This window comes from Tupaia chinensis, unplaced genomic scaffold (genome assembly GCF_000334495.1).
Source record: "Tupaia chinensis unplaced genomic scaffold, TupChi_1.0 Scaffold000646_1, whole genome shotgun sequence".
Lineage (NCBI taxonomy): Eukaryota > Metazoa > Chordata > Mammalia > Scandentia > Tupaiidae > Tupaia > Tupaia belangeri.
The window spans coordinates 1,485,148-1,511,989 of NW_006160167.1; the positions used below are offsets into that span (position 1 = coordinate 1,485,148).

At 36.1% G+C, this 26,842-nt stretch overlaps 1 protein-coding gene and 1 non-coding gene across 2 annotated transcripts in view; one reads left to right on the forward strand and one right to left on the reverse strand.

The window, feature by feature from the left end:
• Positions 1–26,842, reverse strand: part of VPS13B (vacuolar protein sorting 13 homolog B) — an 806,861-nt gene that overhangs the window by 213,390 nt on the left and 566,629 nt on the right. The window contains exon 35 of the mRNA XM_027776225.1: positions 3,529–3,666. Within this exon, the coding sequence (XP_027632026.1) occupies positions 3,529–3,666 (138 nt within the window). The remainder of the gene's footprint in view (positions 1–3,528; positions 3,667–26,842) is intronic.
• LOC114009863 (U6 spliceosomal RNA) lies at positions 7,110–7,216 on the forward strand. The gene has a single exon (XR_003551261.1). It is a non-coding gene; the product is annotated as a U6 spliceosomal RNA (small nuclear RNA).

A 26,842-nucleotide genomic window follows, 5' to 3' on the forward strand; every position in this document is an offset into this window, starting at 1 on the left:
TATGAAAAAGTTGGGACCTATCAATTGCTCTAAGGTACCAGATAAGAGAATAGTCAAGAATTCAGAATTATTTTTTCCAAAAACAAATGCTAAAGAGCAGCATTTGTATTACCTTGCTTAGAGAAAATAATCCCTGAAAAAGAAATCTGAATGGCTAAATTCAGAAGCTATTAAATTCATGTTTTTAAAGAAAATCAAGGTTAGTAGTTAAAACAATATTCCTCTACCTTTCAAGGTCATAACTTTTATTGTTACTGTAATCTTAATTTAAAAGCAAGAAAGGTGATGGGAATATACTATTATAGAGACATAGCAAAAGAGATGTGCATATAGGCTGAAAAACTGGTAGCAAAATATTTTTAATAACATTTAATAACACTGTATAAAAATGAGAAGTATTTATGTTTTTACTATCATTTGTAATGCTTATTTTTAATCATTCAAGGGAAGGGCATGGTATTAAGGAACTATAAAGCTGAAGTTTGTTCTTCTAGTCTTAGCATAGATGATACTGTTAGAATTTGATTATTTAAAATATGGAAAAAATATTTTCTTGAGTGGCAAAATCTATGCAGTAGTACAGTCACATGGCAAAAAAAGGTTTTAATGAGTACTGTTATTCCCATTTAATTAGTGGTGTATAAGTCTTACTTGCTATAGTTTTTTGATTCCTAAAGTAATACACAGTGGCAATCTGGCTAAATAGAGACAACATAGTAATAATTATCCTATGGAATAACATCTCCTTATCTGCAATAAGGAAATTTCTGTCTAAGTTCTGAATTCAAGGTGTTAGGTTAGCATTTTAGCAGAAATCCCATATAGCTGATAGATCATTCAAACTAGCTTTTCCTTGAATAAAAAGAAAAGTGCTTTTAAATTGTTCTAGACTTTGAGGAACTTACATCATTCATTGGACATTATTTGATTTTTCATAGTAAAATTGCCATTCCAAAAAACCCATTCATCTTTTTTTGCATCTTTCCCCTCTTCTATGCCCCCAAGTATCTGCAGGTTAGCCCTCAAAAAGTGTGACCAATGCTGTTAAAAATGATGAAAAAGAATTTAATGAGTCATATAAAACCTTGCTACAAAAAGTAAAGTTCTCAGACCAATAGCATCCACTACACCTGGGAGCTTTTTAGAAAAGCAGACTTTCAAGCCATGTCTTCTACAATGATCAAGTGACCATTTCCATTTTAAGTAACTCTCTAGAGACATTTTAAATTCAAACATTTGAGAAGTGCTGCTGTAAAGTAGCTACTTCATTTCATTTAAGTTAGAATCTTCAAATATATTATCAATACTATTGAAAGAACATAGAATCAGAAATGGTATATATGTAAGTCCCAATCTTGAAAAGTATCTTTTAAAAAAGTTTTTTAAAGAAAGGTTTTTGCTATAGGGTGCGTGCATTCGCCAGAAAGACAGAGAGAGATGGAAAGCAAGAAATCAACCACCAGGGGGCGGGGTGGTGGTGGCCACACCACAATCCCTTCTTTTCCATTCTCCTCTCAGGATCTTGGGCATGCATGCATACGTGCCCGGTGTGAGTTTAAGCCACCAGGTCTGGGACTCAAACCATGGTCGACTATGTGGGTGTCCAGGGATGTGACCATTAAGCCATCTGCTGGACCCTTAGAAAGTATCTTAACAAAGTATAACTCTTTTAAAAAGCACATTCCTACTACATAGTCATATTAAATGCAAGAATGGCAAATATATATTTTTTCATTAATTCATTTAGTTACCCTGAAATAGGGTATACAATTTACCATTGACTTGCAAATTTCCTCTTTTACAAACAAATCAACCAGACATAAACTACAAGAAAACTTTCTAGCCAAAGGAGGGAAAGACAGTGCCTGAAAACAAAAAAATATGAAACTAAAAACGAGAAACAAGAGGTAAACTCATGTCCCTGTCATTCCTCCACAAACTAATCACATGTTTTTATCTTAGTTCATACATTCTAACATGCTTTATCTTTCACATGTGAACAACTCTGAAATTAGAAAGTGTCCTGTAACTGATGTATCAATAAAAAGAAAGCACAGTTTAAATGGCAGAAGTTTTCTCTTTTCTTAGTGGTACATAAATGTTTTTTACTGCAATTGATAGTGGCTTAGATTCAATGAACTATGGTATGTCGCACTCACTAAAGAATACTAGGACTCACATTCTTCCAATCTATTAGCTCACCCTAAAAGCTTCTTACAACACTTTAATGACTCCATTGCCTTCACCAGCAGTTTCTTGCTTTCCTTCAAATTTTGAAAACCAGGTCTAGATATTTAACATTATTAGAAATAGTTACTCATACTTCTACATCTTTTAAATCCTAGCACTAAAGAAACATGGGAACCAATGAAAGACCCAGCGTAGGCAGGTTCAGGCTCTTTACCCTGGACATCATAACTGGCCACCTTCTGCATCTGTACTCGAGGATCAGAAAGGCACCGGCATGGTAACAACGAAGTCCATATACCACTGGTTTTCCCTCATAAAATTCATTCTTTACAGAATACTGCTAGACATCTTAAATGGGTGATAATATCATTGTTTTAAATTCTTAATGTACTAATATTTTTTTAATGACTAACATATCCTGAAGTACTGTACATATAAAATAACAAAAGTTAAGTTGAAATGTAGTAGTTTCTGTTAAATAAGTAGCTAAGACGATGCTGAGGTAAGGGGAAAATAATGGAGGAAAAGGAGGAACATGAGCTGAAGGAGGAAAAAAGAAGGAAAAAATAGAGGAGGATAAAGAGATGAAAAATCTTCAGTTATGATGAAATTGGCATAGAATGGAGTTAATATTACTGGAGTCATGAAGACCTTATTTGAACGGCTCCTCAGTCATTATAATCTTCAGCAATTTACTTCACTTTTCTAGGTCTTAGCTTCCTTATTCATAAACAGGGATAATTACAGTGCTTTCTTCCTCAGTATATATGAGTATATGAGATGTTAGTGCCTGGGACATGATAAGCACTTAATACATTCTGGTGTCTATGTCTATCCATATAAAGTGAACATTATGTCTCAAGCACTTTTCTAAACATTTAAAATAACTGTACTTAACTATTGAGTCTAATCCATATATGTATACTATCTTACACCACATGCATATATATCCCATCGATCTATTCAACCATTTATCCACCCATTTATTTGATTCTCTTCATATAAAGGTAAGGAAGCCAAAGCCCAGAAGATTAGATCAACCACCTAAGCTCACACAGTTAAGTATAAGAAAAGACAAAATAAAATATTGGGCCTTCGGCTTCCAGTAGACTATTTTTTAATAGTAACTACTTTTGTCAGACTAAAGATAATTTTTAATACATATTTATATTGGTCTTTTGATATTTAGAATGGATAGCCTGAGGAGTACATTTCTGAAAAACAAATGAACTATTCAATTTTACCAAGAAAATTCAAGATTACTGAGAGATCCTATGTACAAGCAATATACTCAACATAAAAAGAAATGTACATACACTTGAATTACGACTTTCTTACCTGGTCCATTAAGAAAATCTTTGATTTGTAGCATTACAAGGGAAGGTGGAATCCCACTTTTGCTATCTATTTCTCCAGGTACTGTCTGCAGCCAAAGAGTGCAATAATCAAGGGCTTCAGGTAGAGTTTTCCCAGGATCTAAAGTGACAAAATTGAAATTAAAAATATTAATTACATTGTAAATATCACATTTTGGTGCATCAGTTTGAGATGATAAGTGAGAGGAAAAGATTTCTCAAAAATCTACAAATAGAACTTCCGTATGATCCAATAATCACATTCCTTGGTATCTACCCAAAGGACAGAAGAATTCTTAATCAGAAAGGTGCTTGCACATCAATATTCATTGCAGCATTATTCACAATTGCTAAGACATGGCACCAGCCCACATGCCCATGAACAGATGAATGGATTGAAAAACTGTGGCACATATATTCTATGGAATACTACTCAGCCATAAAAAACAAGACCATGGCTTTTGACAGAAAGCAGATGAATATGGAAGATTCACTGCTGAGTGAAGCAAGCCAGGTTATGAAGAAGGTACACAGTATGTCTCCACTTAATATATATCGAGTGTCCGCACTCTATGACCAAACCTGAATGACTAAAGGATATAGAAACACAGTAAATGGTTGTGAATACCAGATATAGGGTGGGAAGAAGGTGGGTGAAGGAATAGAGTCTGAGGAAGGACATTAAGGAGAAAATTGAGATACATAGCATTAATGGGACAAAGAAATGGGGCATTATTTGTTAAAGATAACTTTATAGTATTATCAACTGAACTGGGGAGAAATGTACAATAGTTGGAATATTCAATTTGCAAGCTAAATAATGTGATTGAATGTATAAAATAACTTGAAATAAAAAATGCAATTATATACAAACTTTATGATTTAATTTGTTTGTATACCTAAGGACACCAGGTGTCAAAAAAGGTAGACTATATCTATACTAGGTGGGGTGCCGAAACTATATTTTCCAGCACAAGGCTGAAGAAGAAAAGACTTCAGATTTCAAATCTAAACCCATAACCATCTTTGAAGTGAAGTTAAATTTTCTGTACTCTGAACTATTGACTGTTAACAGTTTAATAATAGTTGTTTTTTTTTTTAATGTGATACTGGAAACAAAGAATAAAGGACAACTCTGTCAGCTTAAAAAAAAGACATATATATGTTCAAAGATAACAGTGGATTAGTACTACTTAGGGGTTATTTGATATGTTTCAGAGTTTTACTGACATTACAATGACTTTTTACTGCTAGGCTTTGAAGCTAAACTTCAGTAGCTCTCTTGCAACCTTCTTAAATGATAAAAATTGGTCAATGTTTTAATGGTCTCCATTATGCTAAAGCTGCAGGATTTAAAATTTTTATTATTTTCCTGTTTAATACTACATATTTCTTAATTTTTCCAGTTAATATTGTGTTTTTTTTTTTAATAAAGTTTTTGGCTATTAGTGATGGCAAACTGAATATTGTTTTAGTGCTTAAAAATCAACAGTTTTTTATTGAAATACTTCTTTAAATAAAAATGCCTGCTGTATCTTAGCATACAGTATAGTAGGCCTTTAAAAAACTTCTAAGTATTCATAGTTTTTTCTTTAGTTTCATGATTGTTTTACTCTGTTTTAATGCTCACCCACTGTCACTTTTATAATGGTGCTCTTGCCATAGAGTCCATCTATTCCATTTTCAGTCTATTTGAAATGTGTTATGAAAGTGTTATTTATTTTAGGTTTTATTGATTGGATTGCTTTCAAGAACAGCATTTACATACAGTGTATTATATTCAACATATGGCTATATAGTATTACTGTCATATGTGAACTGGGCATATAAAGTCTGCATTGGAATTTGTGTTTCTTGACCTTATCATGTGATCCTTATGAAATCTGGCACATATGAACCTTTATGTGATTTCAAAGAAAATACTAAAAGCAATTGATCGTGACGTTAGATCTATGTGGTAAAGATCAAACACCACGCTAGTGCATTCTTCCTGTTTTATATGATCAGTGAATTTAAACCAGTGAGAATATGCATAGTAGATCCATTACATAGGAGCACTATACTATTTTCTCTTTTAAATATACTGGCTGGGTCTGGGGAAAGAATGATAGAACTCTGTTGCCAGTAGGATCCATACACAGTTTGAGGAGCTATGTAACCTTCCAGGACCTGTCTACTTCTAAGGGCTCACCTAGTTATCATTATCAAAAGTGATAACTATCAAGTAAGCGTTACTGTGCTAGATCTCTAACAGGAGAGGATGCAATCCAGAGAAATAACAATGATTTAACAGAGAAAACACAGACATAACAAAACAAATGATGAACAAAGATGAATTAAATAGATGTATAAATATTAGAAATACTGACTGATGTACAAATAAGACCTGGGAAGTAGGGCCAGCTCTGTGGCCTGGTGGTTAAGGCAGTGGGATCCCATATGGTAGGCTGTGCATTTCAAGTCCTGGACGCAGTGGCCTGAGTGTGTGTTCCCAAAATCCCAAAAGAAGGTTGAGAGATAAAAAAGAAGGGATTGGCTTGACCATTCCCCACTGTGGAGGTTGGGAAGCTTTCTCCTCTCCCTCCCTGTATTTCTGACAAGTACAAGTGTCCTCTAGCAAAAAACAAAACAAAAAACAAAAACAAATGAAAACCAAACACCACACACACACAAACCCAAACACCAAAACCCTATGACTAAAAATCCTGGCAAGTAAAACTCAAGATGGTAAATATAACTTGTTAAATGGAAGAATATATTCAAACTTATATGGGGTTAGAAAAATTATTATCCCTGTGGCATTTAAAAAATACAGTGAATTTCTTATACTTTCATAGGGATAAGGATTCTAAGTTGGAGACTAATATATACTGAGGGAAAGTAAATATATTGACCTCAAACTATCACACTATATATATCAATAAGACATCAAAACTATAAAACATAGATGACCAGGATCAGCAATTGGCTTGGTGGTTAAGGCCAATTGGATCCCACATGGTCAACCACTGTCTAAATCCCTGACTTGACAGTTTGAGAAACACTCCAGGTGTGTATGTGTGCATGCCCAAAATTCTGAAAGGAGAGATATATGAAGGAGAAAGGATCGTGGCATGACCATGCCCCATGGAGGGTGCTTTCTCGCCTTCCTCTCTCCCTTTCTCTTTATTCCTTTCTCTCCAGTGAGTGCATGTGCCTGCTTGCAAATTAAAAAAAAAAAAAAAGGCAAATAAACACCAATATATATAAGTATACGAAACTTGTTAGGACACCATGAATAGGGTTAAGAGTCAAATACCAAAAAAAGACAAAATTTCAACATATATGATAGTGAACAGAAAAGAGATGTGATTAACATATACAACACACAATATCTTTATATATTATTATACCAATAAATAAATTACCTAAGGATAAGCCATTATATAAGCCATTAAAAAGTGAAGAAAATTAAGAAAACAAAACAATGAAGAAAAACAAATAGCACTGAAAAGTATAAACATTGAAGATATTAAATCTTAGCAATAATCAAAGAGAAAAATCTTTTAAAATCTGATGGAATTTGTGCTCACTTTGGCAGCACATACACTAAAATTGGAACGATATAGAGAAGATTAGCATGGCCCCTGAGCAAGGATGACACACAAATTCGTAAAGCATTCCGCATTTTAAATAGCGATTGAATATTTTAAAAAATAATGAGAATAATAATAATAATAATAACCAGGAAAAATTATGAAAAGTTATTTGATGATGATGAGGAGGATTGTAATGTTTTTGTCTTGACTGATATGCATGGTATTCCTTTTGGAAAATGAAATGTAATACACTGTAAAGATATATGTAATTCAGGACCAGCAGTTAGTGTAATGGCTATGTCGCTGGACTCCCACGTAGTCGACCGCGGTTCACGTCCCGGACCTGGAGGCTTAAAACTCATGTCAGGTGCGTGTGCATGCATGCCCAAGATCCCGACAGGAGAATGGAAGAGAAGGGATTGTGGCGTGGCCATTCCCCCTGGGGGGTGATTTCTAGCTTTCTATCTCTCTGTCTCTCTCTTTCTGGAGAGCACACGTGCCCTATAGCAAAAACCTCTCCAAAAAAAGAAAAAAAAAGATATATATAATTCAATGTAATATAAACAAGATTATGATAATAAAAAACACATCATCACAAAATTTTATATCATTGTCACAGAAAAAGCTCTACAGTGTTTTGTAAAAAGAAAAAATGTTTTCATAAAAATCAAAAAGATAATAAAAGCATCCTTAAAAACAGAAACAAAAAATCAGGTAGAATTTTTTTTTTAAATCTATCAGAGAGATTAAAACTGATAATACTTGTGTTGGTAGTTTGTGATGAGAGATTTTTTTTTTTAATGGCCACAGGGCATGTGTGCTCAGAGACAGAGGGAGGAAAAGTCAGAAATCACTCCCTCATGGGGATGCCCATGCCACAATCCTTTCTCTTCCATTCTCCTCTGGGGATTGTGGACATCCATGCACAAACACCTGGGATGATTTCAAGCCACTAGGTCTGGGGTTTGAATCACAGTCATCCATCAGGGAGTCCAGTGCCTTAGCCACTATGCTACTTACTGGCCCCAAAAGATATACTCTTATCCAGTAGTAGTAGCCTGTTCTCCTGTTCTGACAGGTAATTTTATAATACATTGTAGATTTAAATGTGTATATCATTACATCTAACAAATTGATGTGTAGAAATCTATTCCTAAGAAGAAATCAGTTAAGTGTGTAAACACACATACACACATACACTCACTGTAGAATTGTTCATCGTAGCAAAAAAGAAAATAGAGAATAACTTAGATACCCATTAACAAAATAACATGAAATAAATAATGGTACTCCACACAACTGTCAGAAAATCAAGGTTTATAGGTATTAACATAATAAAAGCTATTTTATATTGTTAATAGACGGGAAAGAAGCAAGGAGGTTACATATTTTCATTCATTGGCTATTCAGGATTCCCCTTTTACAAAGTATTTACTCATTTTTCAGTTTTTTCTTCATTGACCGGGAAATCATGTGCTTGCCAGAGAGAGAGTGAATGAGCAAGAAAACAAGCATCCTACAATAGGGCGAGATCACAGTGCAATCCTTTCTCCTTTTTCTCCATCCCATTAGGGTTTGGGGCATGTATGCACAATGCCTAGGATGTTTCTCCAGCCTCTGGGGCCAGCATTTGAACTGTGACTGGATATGTGGGTCCTAGCTTTCTATAAACAGCATTTAACTGCTGTGCTATGAGCTGGTCCTTGCTCATTTTTCTACTGGGTTCTTTTTCTTACTGATGTGTAGGAAGCTCCTTATATATTCTAAATATTAGTATTTTATTTGTCATATGTAGCAAACGCTTCCTCTTAGTATGCTGGTTGTCTTTAGCTGTGTTCTGATGATTTCTGAATCATATTTTTATAAATGTAACAAGACTATTTATCTATATTCCTTCCTTTTTTCTTTTTTTAAAAAGGTTTTTCTATACGGTGTGTGTACCTACCAGAGAAAAACATATAAATGTAACAAAACTATTTATCTATATTCCTTCCTTCCTTCCTTCCTTGTTTCTTTTTTTAAAAAGGTTTTTTTATATGGTGTGTGTACCTACCAGAGAAAAACAGACAGTGAAAGGGAAAGTGAGAAATCACTTCCCAGGGGGATGACTATGCCATGATCCCTTCTCCTTCCTTCCCCTCCTGGGATCTAGGGAATAAACTTGTATACACCTGGCATGATTTTCAAACTGCCAGGTCTAGGACTCAAATTGTGGTCAGCCTGTGACTATGACATATTCAACTGTTTCACGATAAAACCTTCAGACTTGAGACTTCTCTATGCTTAGTAAGCATGGATTTATTTAAGTACAGGAAACTTTCAAGAATAAACCCTGCTGACGCTGATGAGCACACTACTGCTGTTGTCCTTCAGCCTAAGAAACAGGAGATAGTAATACATTATGAGGAGGGTGGGAAACGGGCCAGAATAAGTGACACATGTGTAGCCACAGAACTCACTTCATTAAATAAGATATTGGTATGACAGGACTGTAATATTTTTCCTCTGAGCTGACCTGTCTTCCAAAAGAACATCCTATCATGTCACAACGAATACCTGCAGAGAAGATTCACCAAGCCTCAACTCCCTAAATGAAGTAGATATTGGCTTTCATAAAGACATGCTCAAGATTGTATTCTTCCCATGGCTCTGACAATTGTGATCCAAAAGAGAGGTGCACCACATGGGAACATGGTCCCCGAGCATGTAGTGTGGTAGGGGAAGGGCAGTAGAATGGATGGTAAGAAGGGTTTTATATCCTTGCAAATGAAACCAAGAGCAGAGGTGACAAGTACTGCCATCTCTGCAGGGAGGATCTAGACACCTGTCCTGGATCGCCTGCCAGCCATACCCTATAGAAGGAGAAGTCTTATCATGTTGAAGGAACTCGCCAGATAGGCCTTCTACACCCTTCCACCTGACCTTAGATCTCCATTTTTATAAAACAATTCACTGCATTTTGAAGTTTGGGTTTTTTTGTTTTTGTTTTTATTCACTTTCTCTCATCTTCCCCTCTCCCTTCAAACCCTTTACTGATAAGAAAACAAGTGAAGCTTGGTACAAGTTAAAATTTTAAAGTGGTGTAGAAATGCAAATAATACCAAGTAAAATAATACATATGTTATTAAGACTTTTGGTTTTGAGGTATTGCAGATAAGTGTATTTATATGCCTAGTGAGAAATCCAATATTATGAATAGTATGTATGAAGAAAAAGTGCATAAAATTTTGTCCTTTATGCATGGCACTTTTTTTAAATGCCAAGCACAGAAAGCTTCTAAATAAAGTCTTTGCAACTGTTAAAAAAATTGTTTTCTTTTTGTGTTTGTAGATTACTTTGTGTATGTAGATTACTTTCCTCTTCTTTAGTAAAACCTTAATGGCCTGGGAGGGCTTATACAAAGTCTGTTAAAAATAGCCCTGTAAAGTGCTGCTCATAATTTTTTTAACCCTTAGCATTCACACCACCCTCTCCCAAAACAGACAAGGGCATGACAAGGAAGGAAAACTACAGACCAACATCTCTGATGAATTTAGATGCAAAAATTCTCAACAAGGTACTAGCAAATTCTTTCCAATAACATATAAAAAAGTTTATACATCATGACCAGGTAAGCTTCATTTCAGAGATGCAAGGGTGGCTCAACATTCACAAAACCATAAATGTAATATACCATATTAACAGAAAGAAAGATAAAAGCCATATGATCATATCAATCAATGTAGAAAGTGTCTGATAAAATGCAACATCCCTTCATGATTAAGACTTTCAGCAAAACTGGCTTCTATAGAAGGCTCATTTCTCAACACAATAAAACCTATTTATGAAAAACCTAAAGCTAACATCATACTGAATGAGGAAAGCTGAAAGCGTTTCCACTAAAAACTGATACAAGGTAAGGCTGCCCACTTTCACCATTCCTTTTTAATATAGTACTGGAAGTCCTAGCCAATGCAGTCAGTAAAAAGAATATAAAAGGCATTCAAATAAGGAAAGAAGAGGTGAAATTATCTCTATTTGCGATGACATGACTGTATGCATACAAGATCCAAGGGTATCCATGAAAAAACTCCTGTAAGTAATAAAAGAATACAGTAAAGTAGAGGACACAAAATCAATATACCAAAATCTATAGCATTTCTACATATGAATAACAGCAGACTGAGGTAGAACTGAAGAAAGTAATCCCATTTACCATAGCCACAAAAAGTATAAGATACCTAGGAATAAATCCAATGAAATAAGTCAAAGACCTCTACAAGGAAAAGTATGAAAATCTAAGAAAAGAAATTGAAAATGACACAAAACAGTAGAAGGACAGCCCATGTTTCTAGATTGGAATAATTAATATAATCAAAATTGCAATTCTACCCAAATTAATCTATGTATTTAATGCAATCCCAATCAAATTACCGGAGACATTCTTCACAGATTTAGAAAAGACAATCATAGATCTTGTTCGGAATCATAAAAAAACCCTATTGTCAAAGCAGTCCTGTTCAAGAGGAGTGGAGTAGGAGGCATCTCACTTCCTGACCCCAAAATATATTACAAAGCAGTGATAATCAAAACACCATTGTATTGGCACAAAGACAGACAGATCAATGGAACAGAATAGAGACTCAGATATAAACCCCAAAATACAGCCAACTGATTTTTGAGAAAGGGTACCAATCATCCAGTGGGAAAAGGAAAATATCTTTAGCAAATGGTGCTGGAAAAACTGGGTATCTACCTGCAGAAAGATAACCCTTGACCCTTATTTCTCACCATTAATACAAATCAACTCAAAGTGGATCAAAGATCTAAACCTAAGACCTCAAACTATAAAACTACTGGTGAAAAATACTGGGGAATTTCTGGAAGACATCGGGGTAGGCAAAGATTTCTTATATAAGAACGCCTCCCCACCCCCCCCCAAAAAAAAAGAAACCACAGGCAATAATCCCAAAAATTGATATGCGATTACAACAGATTAAGAAGTTTCTGCACAATAAAAGACACAGCAATCAGTGTGAATTGACAATCCTCAGAATGGGAGGATATCTTCGTAAACTATGCCTCAGATAAGGGTCTGATAACCAGAATACACAGGGAATTCAAGTGGTTTACCCCAAAATAAAAATGATCAACCCAATTAAAAGATGGGAAAATGAGTTGAAAAGACAACTCTCTATGGAAGACATACAAACACCCAAAAAGCATATGGAAAAGTGCTCAACATCCCTCATGATAAGGGAGATGCAGATCAAAACCACAATGAGATACCACCTAATCCCAGTTAGAATGGCAAAGATTCAAAAAAAAAGAAAAAAAAAAGATAAAAAGATAAGTACAGTGGTAGAAAGGGAACTCTCCTTCACTTTTGGTGGGAATGTAAATTGGTCCAGCCACTGTGGAGAACAATATGGAGGTTCCTCAAAGATCTACAAATAGAACTACCATATGATCCAGCAAATCCACCCTTGGTTATCTATCCAAAGGGCAGGAGAATGCTCAGTCAGAAACGTGTTTGCACATCTATGTTTATTGCAGCATTATTCACAATTGATAAGACATGGAAACAATCCAAATGTCCACGAACAGATGAATGGACATTGTGGCACATATACTCTATGGAATACTATTCAGCCATAAAAAACAAGATCCTGCCATTTGATAGAAAGTGGACAAATATGAAAGATTTACTGTTGATTGAAGCAAGCTGGACTATGAAAGAGAGACATGATATGACTCCACTTAGTAAATACTGACTATACTGTCTGTCTGTACTCTATCGTGGAAACTAAAGGATTAGAGAATACAGAAGCATGGAAAATAGGTAGGGATACTGGAGAGAGTGTGGGAGAAGGGAGAGAGTGAGAGGAAGGGAAATAAGGATAAAAACAGAGAGGCAAGACATTTATGAGACACAGAAACGGATTGTTGTCTTTGATGATAATGTGTACAGTATCCTCAACTGGAATGGTGTGAGGTGTATTCATGTTGGGTAAATTCACTTTACACACTAAGTGATATATAGTGATTGAATGTATAAAATAAAGTAAGTAAATAAAAAAAGAAAGCATTCACAAAGTACATCTGTGCTTACTACTTAAATTGTTATAAATACAACATGATTCAGTATAGCCAATCCAAAAGGAAACTTTGAAAGAGAATTTAGCTTTTCTTTTTAATCTTCTACTTATCAAACAAACTTGTTTTTACGCTCACAAAGAACATGTGAAAGCTTTTTAAAGATTTATTATTATTCTACATTGTTCCACTATGTGGCAGGATTTTTTTTAATAACTAAGTTGAATTTTCACTAAAGAAAACATTTTCCCACAGATTTCAGTGGTGTAATTTCCTTATTTTTAAGACCAGTGCAACATTGACTATGTTATGAAGTCCAGCTACTTCTACTCTAAATACTTTTAAGTGTTACCTATCATAGAGATTTTAGAAAAAACTTTGACAATAGGAATAAAAACAATACCATGCATTTTAAAAATATCTTTGTTTCAAAGTTAAATATCTATTATAAAGATTAGAGCGATTCTAAAACATTATTATTTTCCTCATCACTCTCCCCTCTTTTTCTTTTCTTTCTTTTTATTTTTGTTTTAAGATTTTTGCTTGAGGGAGAAAGAAAGGAAGAAAAGAAGAAAGAAGGGAGGGGAGGAAGGAGGAGTCATCCCCCAGAGGGGATGGCGACATAGTAATCTTTTCTCCTCCATTCTCCTCTTGGGATTTTGGGCACAAATGCACATCCCATGCCAAGTAAGGGACTTGAACCATACAGTTGGACATGTAGGATGAAGTGCCTTAACCACCAAACCACCTGCTGGCGTTCCTTCTCCTCTCTCTCTCTCTCTTTTTCCATAGGGCGCTTTCACTCACCAGAGAGGAGAAATAAAGAGAAAGTGAGAAATCATCCCCCCTGGCGGGGGTGTTGGCCACCCTGCAATCCCTTCTCCTCCACTCTCCTTTTGGGATTTTGGGTACACATGGACACCTGTCTAGCATGATTTTTTTCAAGTCACTGGGTCCAAGACTCAAACCACAGTCAGCTACGTGGGAACCACACCACCTGATGCCCACCATCCCCCTCCCCCTTCTCTTAAATGGTTACTTTTACCAACCACATATCTAACAGTGGAATGTTAACAGGTGTCTCTGTTTCTCTTGGTTTATGAGCATCTCTACAAATGGACAGACTAAGAAAAAGAGGTTAGTCCAATATTATTTTCCTTGACAGTTTTGTTGTGGGAGATGCAGCATAATTCAGCTTTGATTCCTTTGATTCAATTTTCTTATGATGCCCTTGTCGTTTACATTTCTGTGGCAATGAGTGCTATTGGGAAAAATAAAGTCTAATTGAAATGTAAAGGATGAGCACTGAAAAATAAACTTTTGGTTTATTGGAATTCAGTGTACCTCATCTCTCCAGCAAGCAAAGAGCCTGTCATCCTACTGATGGCTATTAGCTTCTTGCTGTAATCCATCTGATCCTGTTGCTGCTCAGGATCCTGGATAACAAAATCCTGCTCAATAGTGCCAACCTCTGAAATGACATCATGCTTTAATCCAAACTTACTGATGCTGATGTTAGCAATATTGGTGATACATGCTAAAATTAGTGTTTTTCATAACTAATATTACAGTTCAAATTTCAGTAACTTTTTGCTTTGATGTTATACTGCATTGCATTGAATTTTCTTTCTGCTAGTAGTACACACTAAAAACATCACAAATTCTGCAGAAGCATAATAAAGCAAACACTTGTGAGATATAGCACTATAAATAGTGTCAAGATTTACTTCTGCCTCCATTTTTAACAGTTCCAAAAACTCCAGAGGACCTACTTGTGATTTTTCAAAAAGAAGTTACAGTCTATATATTTTATTCGATTTTTTTGTGAAGTCTTCAGTGCCTTGTTACCATGGGTTACAAGCATACTCCAGTCTGCTGCTAGCTCAAGAGCCCAGTCCTGTCCCAGGCTGTCCCAGAACTAAGGTGGTGTCCATGGCTATGCAGGAAGATGGTTCTTTGGCCTAAGATAAACTGGCTGTCATGTATTTAAGTAATTTTTAAGTCAAGGCACTTAGGTAATATTTGATAAACTCTTTAGGGATGACTGGAAGGTGAAATGAAACTCCTATAGAAGAGGTTTGTGAAATAGTTTGCCGCTGACTCAGGGCTTCCAGCTTTCCTTTCACAGAGCCCTCACACTTCGTTCCATATGAGAGCCTGTAACATGGGAGAAAGCTGGGGTAATGAAAAGAACATGGACTTTGGAGTTGGATCTGGGTATAAGTCCTGATCTCTTTACCTGGGTAAATTTAACTTCACTAAGTCTCTGTTTGTTTCCAAAATGGGCAAAATACACATTTGTGAAACTACTGAGAACATTAGATAATGGATGTGAAGTGGTTTGTCTGGGACTCATCCTGGTATGAGATCAATAAACAGTCTCTCGTTTGTTTCTTATAGCCCAAATCTAAACAAAATGAGTATGTCTGTATGATATGTTTTTCCAATGCCTACTCTTCCTAAGTTGTTTTGTTTTATTTCTCTAAAGTTCCTTTTATCATCTATGTGAAACTAGGAGGGGATATAATAAAACAGATAAGAAATAAAAAAGCTTTTCTCATTAGTATAAATTGAACTCCCTTTTGTCTTACAAACCAATAGGTTTATTTATATTTAATTTTTAAAATAATAATTACTGAGGCGTGAGATAGAAATGAACACATTTTACTTTTCTTTTAACACTTATGACATGGAAGAAGTTACAGACCTGGCAACATTCCTTCATTTTGGTTCTGATAATTACCAGTTCTATTCTTACTTCCTTTCCCATCTCTAGAAGTATTTAGCCTACACATTTCTCGAGGAAGTAAATAATCTGCAAGCCAAAAGAGACGGCTTTCCACAGCATCATAACTCCTAGCCAGAGCAGGGTGGGAGAGAATAGCTGAGGAAGAGTCAGGGTAGTAGATGAGTATGTGGAGACTGTCAGATGCCGAGGCTATGCTTAGTGTTGGCTATGTTCATGGTTCTAAGCACAACTCCCTGCAATGAGAGATCATTATGAGAATAGCCACTGCTTGAATGTTCAAGTGGTGACTGTTCACTGATCATATAAAAGCCAAAGCCACAAGCTCAATGGGTTTTTATATTTCTATTTTGTGATCTGTCATTTAAATGGCTATCCTTTTCTTTTTCTTTCTTGTGATCCTCTGCCACAGCCTCCCTGCTGGAACTATAGGCATCATACACTACCATGACCAGATCTTTTTGTCTGGCTTTGTTTTAATACAGGATCTTTCTATCTTTCCCTGGCCAGATGTGACCTCACGGTTCTTCTGCCTTAGCCTTCCCAAACTGCTGAAATTACAGGCACGCCTGACCTTTATGTTGAACTGGGGATGGAACCTCGGCTTCCCATGTGATCCCAATATGTGAGCACAGAATCTTAGCAACGCGTGCCACCCTGGCTGGGCTTCTTCTTCTTTTTTTTTTTTTTAATATAGTATATGAGGCCCGTATAAAGCTCATGAAAGAACCTAGATCCATAAAACACTATAATAATTCAATGTCAGGACTACAAATTCAACCAAGAAACCAATTCTAAATTGCTCTGAATGCAAGGTAAGTGCCACCATTTCCTTGTTGATACCCAGGCATTTCAACTAACTTTAAAAGCAATTTTTTCATCCTCTGTCACTCTGCAGTTACTCTGCACCTCATAAGATGGGAGGGGAAGGAATGAGATTTCCTGGTTTAAATCTAAGGTCCACAGCCCAAGGGAATAGGGAAAAAAAAAGGATTAAAGAGGACACTGGGAAGTTTAACCATCAGTGGCCATTGACTTTTTTTTTTTTTTTTTTTTGAGAGTTTTTGCTATAGGGCGCATGTGCTCAGAAAGACAGAGAGACAGAAAGCGAGAATTCACCCCTCGGGGGATGGTCACCGCAATCCCTTCTCCTCCATTTTCCTCAGGATCTTGAGCACACATGCACATGCGCCTGGCGTGAGTTTAAGCCACCAGGTCCAGGACTCGAACCATGGTCAACTACATGGGAGTCCAGTGATGTAGCTATTATGCCAACTGCTAGTCCCACCACTGACTCTTAATTTTGGAATCAAATCTTCCATGTTTCACAAAAAGAGCTAAGAGGAAGTGTGTTCTTTCTACTTAATGATGCTAACTAGCAGGTATGTAAAATACTGATTCAATAAGCTTTATTCTCTGTGCTGTTCTTGATATCTTTCCTATTTGGTTGTTTTCTTGTTAAATTCTAACATGAGTTTCAAAAAATTTATAGGACACTTGATGAAAATTCAGCACAAGTAAACACAGGGTGCTGAGCAGTAAAGCACATGTAGATGCATATTTAAGGAAGACTAACTTAACTCCAACAGTAAATGTCTGCTTTAAGCAAAGTCTGGGTACCATAACATTAAAGCCAACTCACAGCCCAGTTGGTGGAATGGTGGTTAAGGCAGTTGGATCCCAAATAGCCCACTGTGTGTTTTGAGTCCCGGATCCCATGGCTTGAGAAACATGCTGGGCACATGTGTGAACACGCCCAAAACTGGAAGCAGAGAATGGAGGAAGGAACTACAACATGGCTACCCCAACAGGGAATGATTTCTCACCTTCCCTCTCTTCCTTTCTCTCCAGCAAGCACATGCACCCTGTGAGCACATGCACCTAGTAGCAAAAACAAAAACAAAAATAAAACAAAACAAAACAAAAAGTCAACTTAATGCCTTTACATAATTTCCCCTCTTTTTTGTTCATTTTAGATAAATATTGAAAATTAAAATGGATGTCACAAAAAAGGACATGTATCTTTTCCTCATGTCCAAAAACGAAGGTCCATTAACCTCTCCTTTCCACTGCTAATAATTACAGAAGTCCCAACTTACAGTTGAATAATACTTCATTTTTCCAAGGCATTTCAATATTACCTAATTTGGAGTTCATATTAAACAATTGAAGTACAAAGACCAGATATTATTATACCCATTTTAGAGATGAGAAAACAAAAGCATCAAGAAATTTCCAAAAAAGACTTTTATGCATTAGAATTAAGACTTAAAGTCAAATCTTCTGCTTTCTCTGTACGCTAGTTCTTTTCACTGGTGGGGTAATTATTATTATTTATTTTTTTTTTTTGACAATCTAAGGTTTTATTTTGTAATTCTGTATTGTACCTTTAGGGATTTGAACAAAAAAAAAATCACATCACTTTTACTTTCAGAGTTTTTTTTGCTATAGGGCACATGCACTCATTAGAGAGACAAATAGAAAGCAATGGTGGGGTAATTTCTTACCTCCACCGTTTTTGTGATGTGCCAGAGTGCCTCTCATTTAACCGATCTACTTACTTGCAGATTCCTGTCAAAGTAATAATTTCATTTCACATTACTATCCAGCAGAAATGTTCCTAGCAGCTAGCTTTCAGATAAATGTTCAAACTGTGATGATTATGACATTAAAGTCACAGGTTAATTCTAAGCCTTTCCAGGGACATTAACAAAACCTTTAACTCTGAGGAGACACGTAATTTAATCCTTTCCTTAAAGTCACAATAACTAAATGAAATCAAGACATGATTTATGAGGTGTAAGAAGTCAGTTTATGCTTTTCCAACTGTCGGTTTACTCAAATGTCTTTGGCACATTTTCTGCAGTCCTATTCACGAAAGGGTAAAAAAGCCAATTACTGTAAGTGAAAAGTTTCAAGCCATACAATAGCTATAATTACACTGAAATGATGTGATTTTTTTGGGGGGGGGGCAATTACAAACACTTTTTTTTAATGGTCAGAGGGCACATGTGCTTGCCAGAGAGAAAACAAGAGAGCGAGTGAGAGAGAGAGCGAGCGAGGGTGCTCCCTAATAGAGAAGATGTGGTCATGCTGCCATTCCCCATTACTCTTTCACAGCAAGATTCTGGGCAGATGTGCTGGGTGTGTTTTTCAAGCTACCGGGACTGGGATTTGAACGGCGATTAGTCATGTGAGATATGGCTCCATCAACCACTGTTCTATGGGACCAGTCCAACTACTATTTCAAAATAGACTTAAAGATTGTTAACAACGATGATGCAAACAACAATAATACTTTAACATTCATTGAGTACCACACACTTAGGTAACTTCATATACATTGTTTAATCTTCAAAATAACTTCAGGAGGTTATGGCCAGTAGTATCGCCATACCACAGATATAGAACCTGAGGCTGGGATCGGCAAGTGGCGTGGTGGTTAAGGTGCTGGACATTCCCACATGGCCAACCATGGTTCAAGTCTCGGACCTGGTGGCTTGCTTTCTCATTTTCCTCTCTCTCTCTCTCTCTGGTCAAATTAAAATAAATGAATGAATGAATAAATGAAATTGAATAAAATAATTAAAAAAAAAAAGAACCTGAGGCTTAGAGAAGTTAAATACCTTGACTGACATCACACAATTTTAAGTAGTAGAACTAGGATGAAAACACAGGACTAATAATAGCTCCAAATCTAGAATTCTCATCGCACTCCATTTTAAGTCTAACCCTTAATTAGACCTATACTTTTATCTGTAGCATTTATAAAACTTGCAAATACAGAAAGTATTCCATACTAGAGATATCATCTCTTGCATGTTAGTGTCCTATAGAGAAGTGTTATTTTCTTTTTTTACAGTATGATACATTCTAGTAATTCTTAATTGCTGTATTTTAATCTAGCTGATGTGAAAACTTAAAATCAGGTAAAGAAACTGTTAGAGGGCAGAAGTGATGGGTTTTAACTGGTTTCTTTGTTAGGACCTTACATACCTTAGTGATTAACAAAATACCAGACTGACCAGGTAGGTACTAAGGAAGTTACGGGGTTAAATTCCCACAAAATGGTTCAACTCCTTCATAATTGACCAGATGGCATAGTCATTTCTTCAAAAATAAACAAAAAAGCCCCAAACAAACTAGAAGAAAAATGACTTTTTGAGGCTGCCTTGGGCTGCAGAGTCAAGATATGAAGCAATTTCAAATCTGGACTCCATTACCTTAAACAAAACAAATACAAGTTTTTAAATATTTATAAACATAACTAATACGATTATGTTAAAAACAACTACATACATCTTTATTTAAGTGAGAACTGCCAATAATACAGCTGCTGCATATAATGGTACTGGCAGAAGATCTCACTTCTGTTAGAGGTTGCTCCAGGTGGGAAGGGCACAGACAAGACCACTGTCACATCATTTCAATATTTTAAAAAGAAACCTGTTAATTCACAGATGTATTACTCACTTAGACTAGGTGGAAGTCATCTGAAGTAATTATTAATATTTATAGTTTTCAAATAATTTAATAATCTACTTCAGATAACTTAGCCTTTAAATATTATGCCATTTTTTAAATTAGGAAAGTAAAACATAGTGCTAGATAGCATAATTTATAATCATTAAATTATGTAGACTGAGAATGATTCTTTATTAGTACACTTATAAAATCACAAGTAGTTAACATTATTATTTTCTTTTAGTTTTCTCCACTTTTTTTAAGAGAGATTTTTTGCTATAGGGTACGTGCACTCACTAGAGAGACAGAGAAAGACAAAGAGACAGAAAGTTAGAAATCACCTCCTGGAGGGATGGCCACACCGCAGTCTCTTTTTCTTAGGATTTTGGGCACACATGCAAAAGTGCCTGGTGTGAGTTTTAAGTCACTGGGTTTAGGACTCAAACCACAGTCAAGTTTGTGGGAGTTCAGCGATGTAACCATTATGCCATCTGCTGGTCCCAGTTTTCTCTCTTTTTGTTTTCTTTTAGTTTTCTAAAATAGATGTAGATATATAGATTCTATTTATCATCTGTTCTGTGTAGCATCTTCTGTAGAATTTAGGTTGTATATATATATACATATATATATATACACACACACACACATACATATATATATATACACACACTATACATGTATCTTTATACATATTTTAAAATTATGTGATATAAATTTTTATTAAATAAAATATTTATCACATAACATTTATACATAATTTATTTTATAATTACATATCATTTTAAACTTAATTTTATATATATATATACACACACACATACACACATCAGTCATATGTGATAGGGAAAGCAGGCAATGAATTTCACAGCATTTCCTCTTCTAATCTGATTTTATAACATATGAAAGGAAAGCTCTAAGGAATGCAAAGAGAGAACACCACTGCTGCCCTTTGAGTATTTGGGTATGTTCTGAACTTAGTGGTGACACAGGCAGAATCGAGTTAATGCCGGCAACTCCCTGGGAGAAATGATTCAATACAATATATTTAGCTGATCTGTGCTCTCAGATGTAAAGATATAAAAGTATCACTTCTGAAGGAAATCCTATACTAAGTTTCTCAGAAAACCAGGTCATGGCTAAGGGGCTAGAAAATATTGTTATTATTTCAAAGTTGCAGGATTGCTAGTGCGAGCCATAACTGGAGTAAGCTCACTGTAGCTTCTTTCTCATGATGCTCACAACCCATCGCCCTCCCCCCATACACAAAATAGAAAGTAAACACGTGAAAACTGGAAAATAATAATAATGAAGTTTGTGAGGGGAGTCAAACTTGTATATGTGCCCCAAAGGGAGGTGGGTCCCCCAGTATTTTGTTGTTTTTTCCTCTTCTGTCTCAAAAATTTGACCTTATGTTGTGGTGCGTAGTAATGGCAAGGAAACAGCCAAAACTCCTATAGAAACCTTGCTTGGGAATTAAGACCCCTGTTTTTTTTTTTTTTTTTTTTTTTTTTTTGAGAGATTTTCACTGTAGGGCGTGTGCGCTTGCCAGACAGACAGAGAGAGACATAGAGACAGAAAGCAAGAAATCACCCCCCAGGGGGGATGGTCACACCGCAATCCCTTCTCCTCCATTCTCCTCTCGGGATCTTGGGCACACACGCACACGCGCCCGGCGTGAGTTTTAAGCCACCGGGTCCGGGACACGAACCGCGGTCGACTACGTGGGAGTCCAGCGACATAGCCATTACGCTAACTGCTGGTTCCCACCCCTGTTTTAAGAGTGTGGGGAAATTCTTGCTGCATTTTCTTTTTCTTTCTCCTTTCCTGGTTTTGCCCTGTGGGGGTATGTGCGCTGTGTGTGTGTGTGTGTGTGTGTGTGTGTGTGTGTGTAAGTGGGAGGTGTGGTGATGGCTATGCTGTTGTGGCAGTAGCACAGGGCTTTACAACTTCAAGCAGATGTCACAATTGTATTTCATGAGGTAAAAGGCAAACTTTATCTTGAGGAATATAACCTTAACCTAATTGGAAATATAGAAGTTCTCAGGAAAAAGAAATTAAAAAAAAGAAAAACAAATGGAACTTTTAGAGCTGAACACATAATAGAAATGATGTAATCTAAAGAATGGAGAAAAAAGGGACCAGCAATTAGAGTAATGCTATGTTGCTGGACTCCCATGCATTCGACTGCAGTTTGAGTCCTGGACCCAGTGGCTTAAACTCATGCCAGGTGCGTGTGTGTGCCTGCCTAGGATCCTGAAAGGAGAATGGGGAAGGGATTGTGGCATGGCCATCCCTCTGGGCGGTGATTTCTTGCTTTCTGTCTCTCTGTTTCTCTCTTTCTGGTGAGCACACGTGCTCTATAGCAAAAAACCTCTCCCCTCACCCCCCAAAAAAAAGAAAAAAAAAAGAATGGAGAAAACAAAAAATAAGAATCATAGGGATATGTAGAACATTATTAAAAAGCTTAACACTAGTGTACCAGAAGCAGAGAATAAAGACTGCCAAAGAAAATATCATAAAAGAAATAATGACCCAAAAGTTCTCAAATTTGGTAAAACAAACAAACACACACATAAATTTTACAGAGTCAAGAAACTCAGGGAGTCCCCCAAAGTATAAACTCATAAAAGCTAAGCCCCATCACTCATAGTCAACCTGCAGAAAACCAAAGATTAAAAAAAATTTTTAAAGCAGCTATAGAAAAACAACATATTACATAAATGGAAACAAAGCCTGTGATGAGCATGGATCCTCACCAAATACTACAGAAGATAGAAGACAGAAGAACAGCATCTCTAAAAGGCTGAAAGAAATGTCAACCCAGAATTTTATATCCAGCAGAAATATCCTTCAAACATTAAGGAAAAAAAAAATATAATCTCGGATGAAAGAAAATGAAAATAATTTGTTGCTAGCATCTCTGATCTAAAAGAAGGGGAAAAGGAAAAAATATTTAAGAGAGATTTTTGCTATAGGGTGTGTGCACTTGCTGGACAGAGAGAGACAGAAGGCGAGAAATCATCCCCCAGGGGGGATGGCCATACTGCAGTCCCTTCTTCTCCATTCTCCTCCTGGGATCTTGGGCATGCACACACACAAACCCGGCGTGAGTTTCAAGTCTCCAGGTCCAGCACTTGAACTACAGTCAGCCATGTGGGATCCTAGCAACATAACCATTATGCCATCTGCTGGTCCCAGGAAATTCTTAATCCTGAAGGAAAATGTACCAGGGGGAACATGGAACTTAAGGAATTAAAGACAAGCACTGGTCTATTAAATACCTGGGAATAGACTACATTTTTCTCTTTAGTTCTTTAAAATATGAAAGACTATCGGGGCTGGCAGATGGCATGATGGTTAAGGTACTGGGCTCCCACATGGCTGACCATGGTTCAAGCCCTAGACTTGGTGATTTTCTTTCTGACTTTCTCTGTCAAATTAAAAATAAACAAATTAATTAAATAACTATTTAGGGGCCAGGTGGAGTAGTGGTTAAGGCACTGGCCTCCCTTATGGTTGACCATGGTTCGAGTCCTAGATCTGGTGGCTTGAAACTGATGCCAGGTGCATTTGTGTACATCCCCAAAATACTGAGAGAATACAGGAGAACGGACTGTGGTGTGACTGTCTACCTGGGGGGTGATTTCTCATTTTCTATGTCTCTCTGGTAAGTAAGTGCATGTGCCCTGTAGCAAAAACCCTTCTTGATAAATATTTTTAAAAATTTTATCAAAGTCTATTGAAATAAATATCAAAATCTTATCAGGTAGGGTTTTTAATATATGTATGTATAAATATATATATGACAATTATAATGAGAGATAATGCAAATTCTATATAGTCATATAGATTTTCCCTAAGATGGTAAAATAAATATTACCTTCAAGTAGATTGTAAAAGATTAGGCATGTATACTGGAAATTCCAGAGCAACCATTAAAATATATTACAGAGAAATACAGAAAAAAGTGAAGAAATATATTAAATATAATATTAATAAATAGTCTAAATTGCAGCCAGAGCTGAATCTACTAATAAAAAATAGTAAATTTAGGGTCCAGCAGTTAGTGTAATGGCTATGTCACTGGACTCCCACGTAGTCGACCGCAGTTCGTGTCCCAGACCCGGTGGCTTAAAACTGTTGAAATATCCATCTTGTGAGCCAAATAATGTGATTGACTGTATACAAGAAAATGAAAAAAAACAAAAACAAAAAACTTCAACCCCCCCAAAAAAAATAAAAATAAAAAAACAAAAAACTCACGCCAGGCATGTGTGTGTGCGTGTCCAAGATCCCGGAAGGAGAATGGAGGAGAAGGGACTGCGGTGTGGCCATACCCCTGGGGGGGTAATTTCTTGCTTTCTGTCTCTCTGTCTCTATCTGGTGAGTGCAGACTCACTCTATCTGGTAAATTTACAGACTAGCCGAGACAGTTTTTTTAAAACTATCCTACACAACTCAGTACTACCTTTTTCTAAATAATTTCTCTGGAAGTAAAAGTTATAGCTCTTCAGGCCAGTAGGTGGGATGGTAGTTAAGGGCTCTGGACTCCCACATGGCTGACCGCGGTTCAAGTCCTGGACCTGGCAGCTTGCTTTCTTACTTTCTCTCTCTCTCCTCCCCCCTTCTCTGGTTTAATTAATTAATTAATTAATTCTTACCCCCCAAAAAAGTTATAGCTCTTACCTAACTCATTTCAGTATTTTATAGCTTTCATTTTATGAAGGTCTATTTTTCTACTAAGCTTTCATCATTAATCATAATCAATATGGTTATTAAAAAAGCAAAATGCTTAAAGGCAGACACTGGGTCTTATATTACTGGTTTCTCAATATCTTGCACAGGTCTAATAAACAGGTGTTCAAACTGAATGAATGAATGACAACTCCTCAAGACTGAATATAGAATGAAAATACAATATGGGATAATAGGTTTGTTTTAATGTAATAAGTCAAAGGTAACAGTATAAAACAGGAGAGAACATATGATTTTATAAAACACATTGATTAAATACTAACTTTGAGAAATTACACCATATTCCAACAATGTTCAAAGGATTTTTAGTATTTGCCTACAGGGTTTTTACTACAAGTTTCCTGAATATGTTAAATGGAACTAAATCTTCATAATTTAATGTCAAGAACAACTTAATTTTTTTAATCACTCAGGATCATGCTTTAACAATGAATAATGTGAATGGTCAAATGGTTCTTATCATTTTGGGTCTCTAATGTATTCTAAAATCAGTATCTCTGAGATGACCAGCGTCTCAGAGTTTCCTGTGTATGAATTCTTTTGTAACATCATACAAATTAGTAAGTAAAATGAATTACTAATGAGTTTAATGAAATTTTTAACATATGTTCATACTATGTTTATTTAAAAGTTATGATTATTGGGAACCAGCAGTTAGTGTAATGGCTATGTCGCTGGATTCCCACATAGTCGACCGTGGTTCGTGTCCCGGACCCGGTGGCTTAAAACTCACGCCGGGCGCATGTGCGTGCATGCCCAAGATCCCGAGAGGAGAATGGAGGAGAAGGGATTGCGGCGTGACCATCCCCCCTGGGGGGTGATTTCTCGCTTTCTGTCTCTATGTCTCTCTCTGTCTGTCTGGCGAGCGCATGCGCCCTACAGTGAAAATCTCTCCAAAAAAAAAAAAAATTATGATTATTCTTTTTCTTGACGATTATCCTCCAAACACAGTAAAATTTTTTAAAGAGTAAAACAAAATCCTTTACTTTTTGTTCCATATACCCTCCATGTGAGGGAACATGAACACACATGACTTGCACAGGAAATAATAAACAATCACAAGTCAAATTGTACTAACTTTTTTAACAAAAAAATGTTTTTGTACCCTCAAGAAATAAAAAGTAAAATAAAACCAGAATATCCAAAACAACCTCAGGCTTGTCTGAAATGTTAAACTGGGGTAATCTCTGAGATGCACATGTATGCTAAAACTGCTACTGGCTGGCTGCCACCTGAGTTACCTTATAGAAAAAGATTAATTTGGGTAATCCAGAGAAAATAGTATGAACAGTGTAGAAAAATATAAAATGTTACTTCTTTCATGAACTTATGATGCCTTTAATTTTTCACTCACCTTTCTTAGTTTCATGTCATGGCGCTAAAACTTTTTGTCTAATTAAAAGATACTACAATGACTTCTTCATTGTAGAATTAAAATACAGAGCTACTTACTACCCACCTTTCTGCTCCCCATCTTTCCCTCTCCATGAATGTTAATGTGATAGTTTTTCATATTTTTCTCTTGCCTTTTATCCATATGATTACTATCTAGGGCTTCCAAAGAATACTAGATATGAAATGGTGCTTTCTTCAGGATGAAAAAGTGCTACATGAGGGATTTGAGATAGCCAAATTGGTAATGGAATTTGGACAGGTCATTTAAGCGGATCTATTTAAAA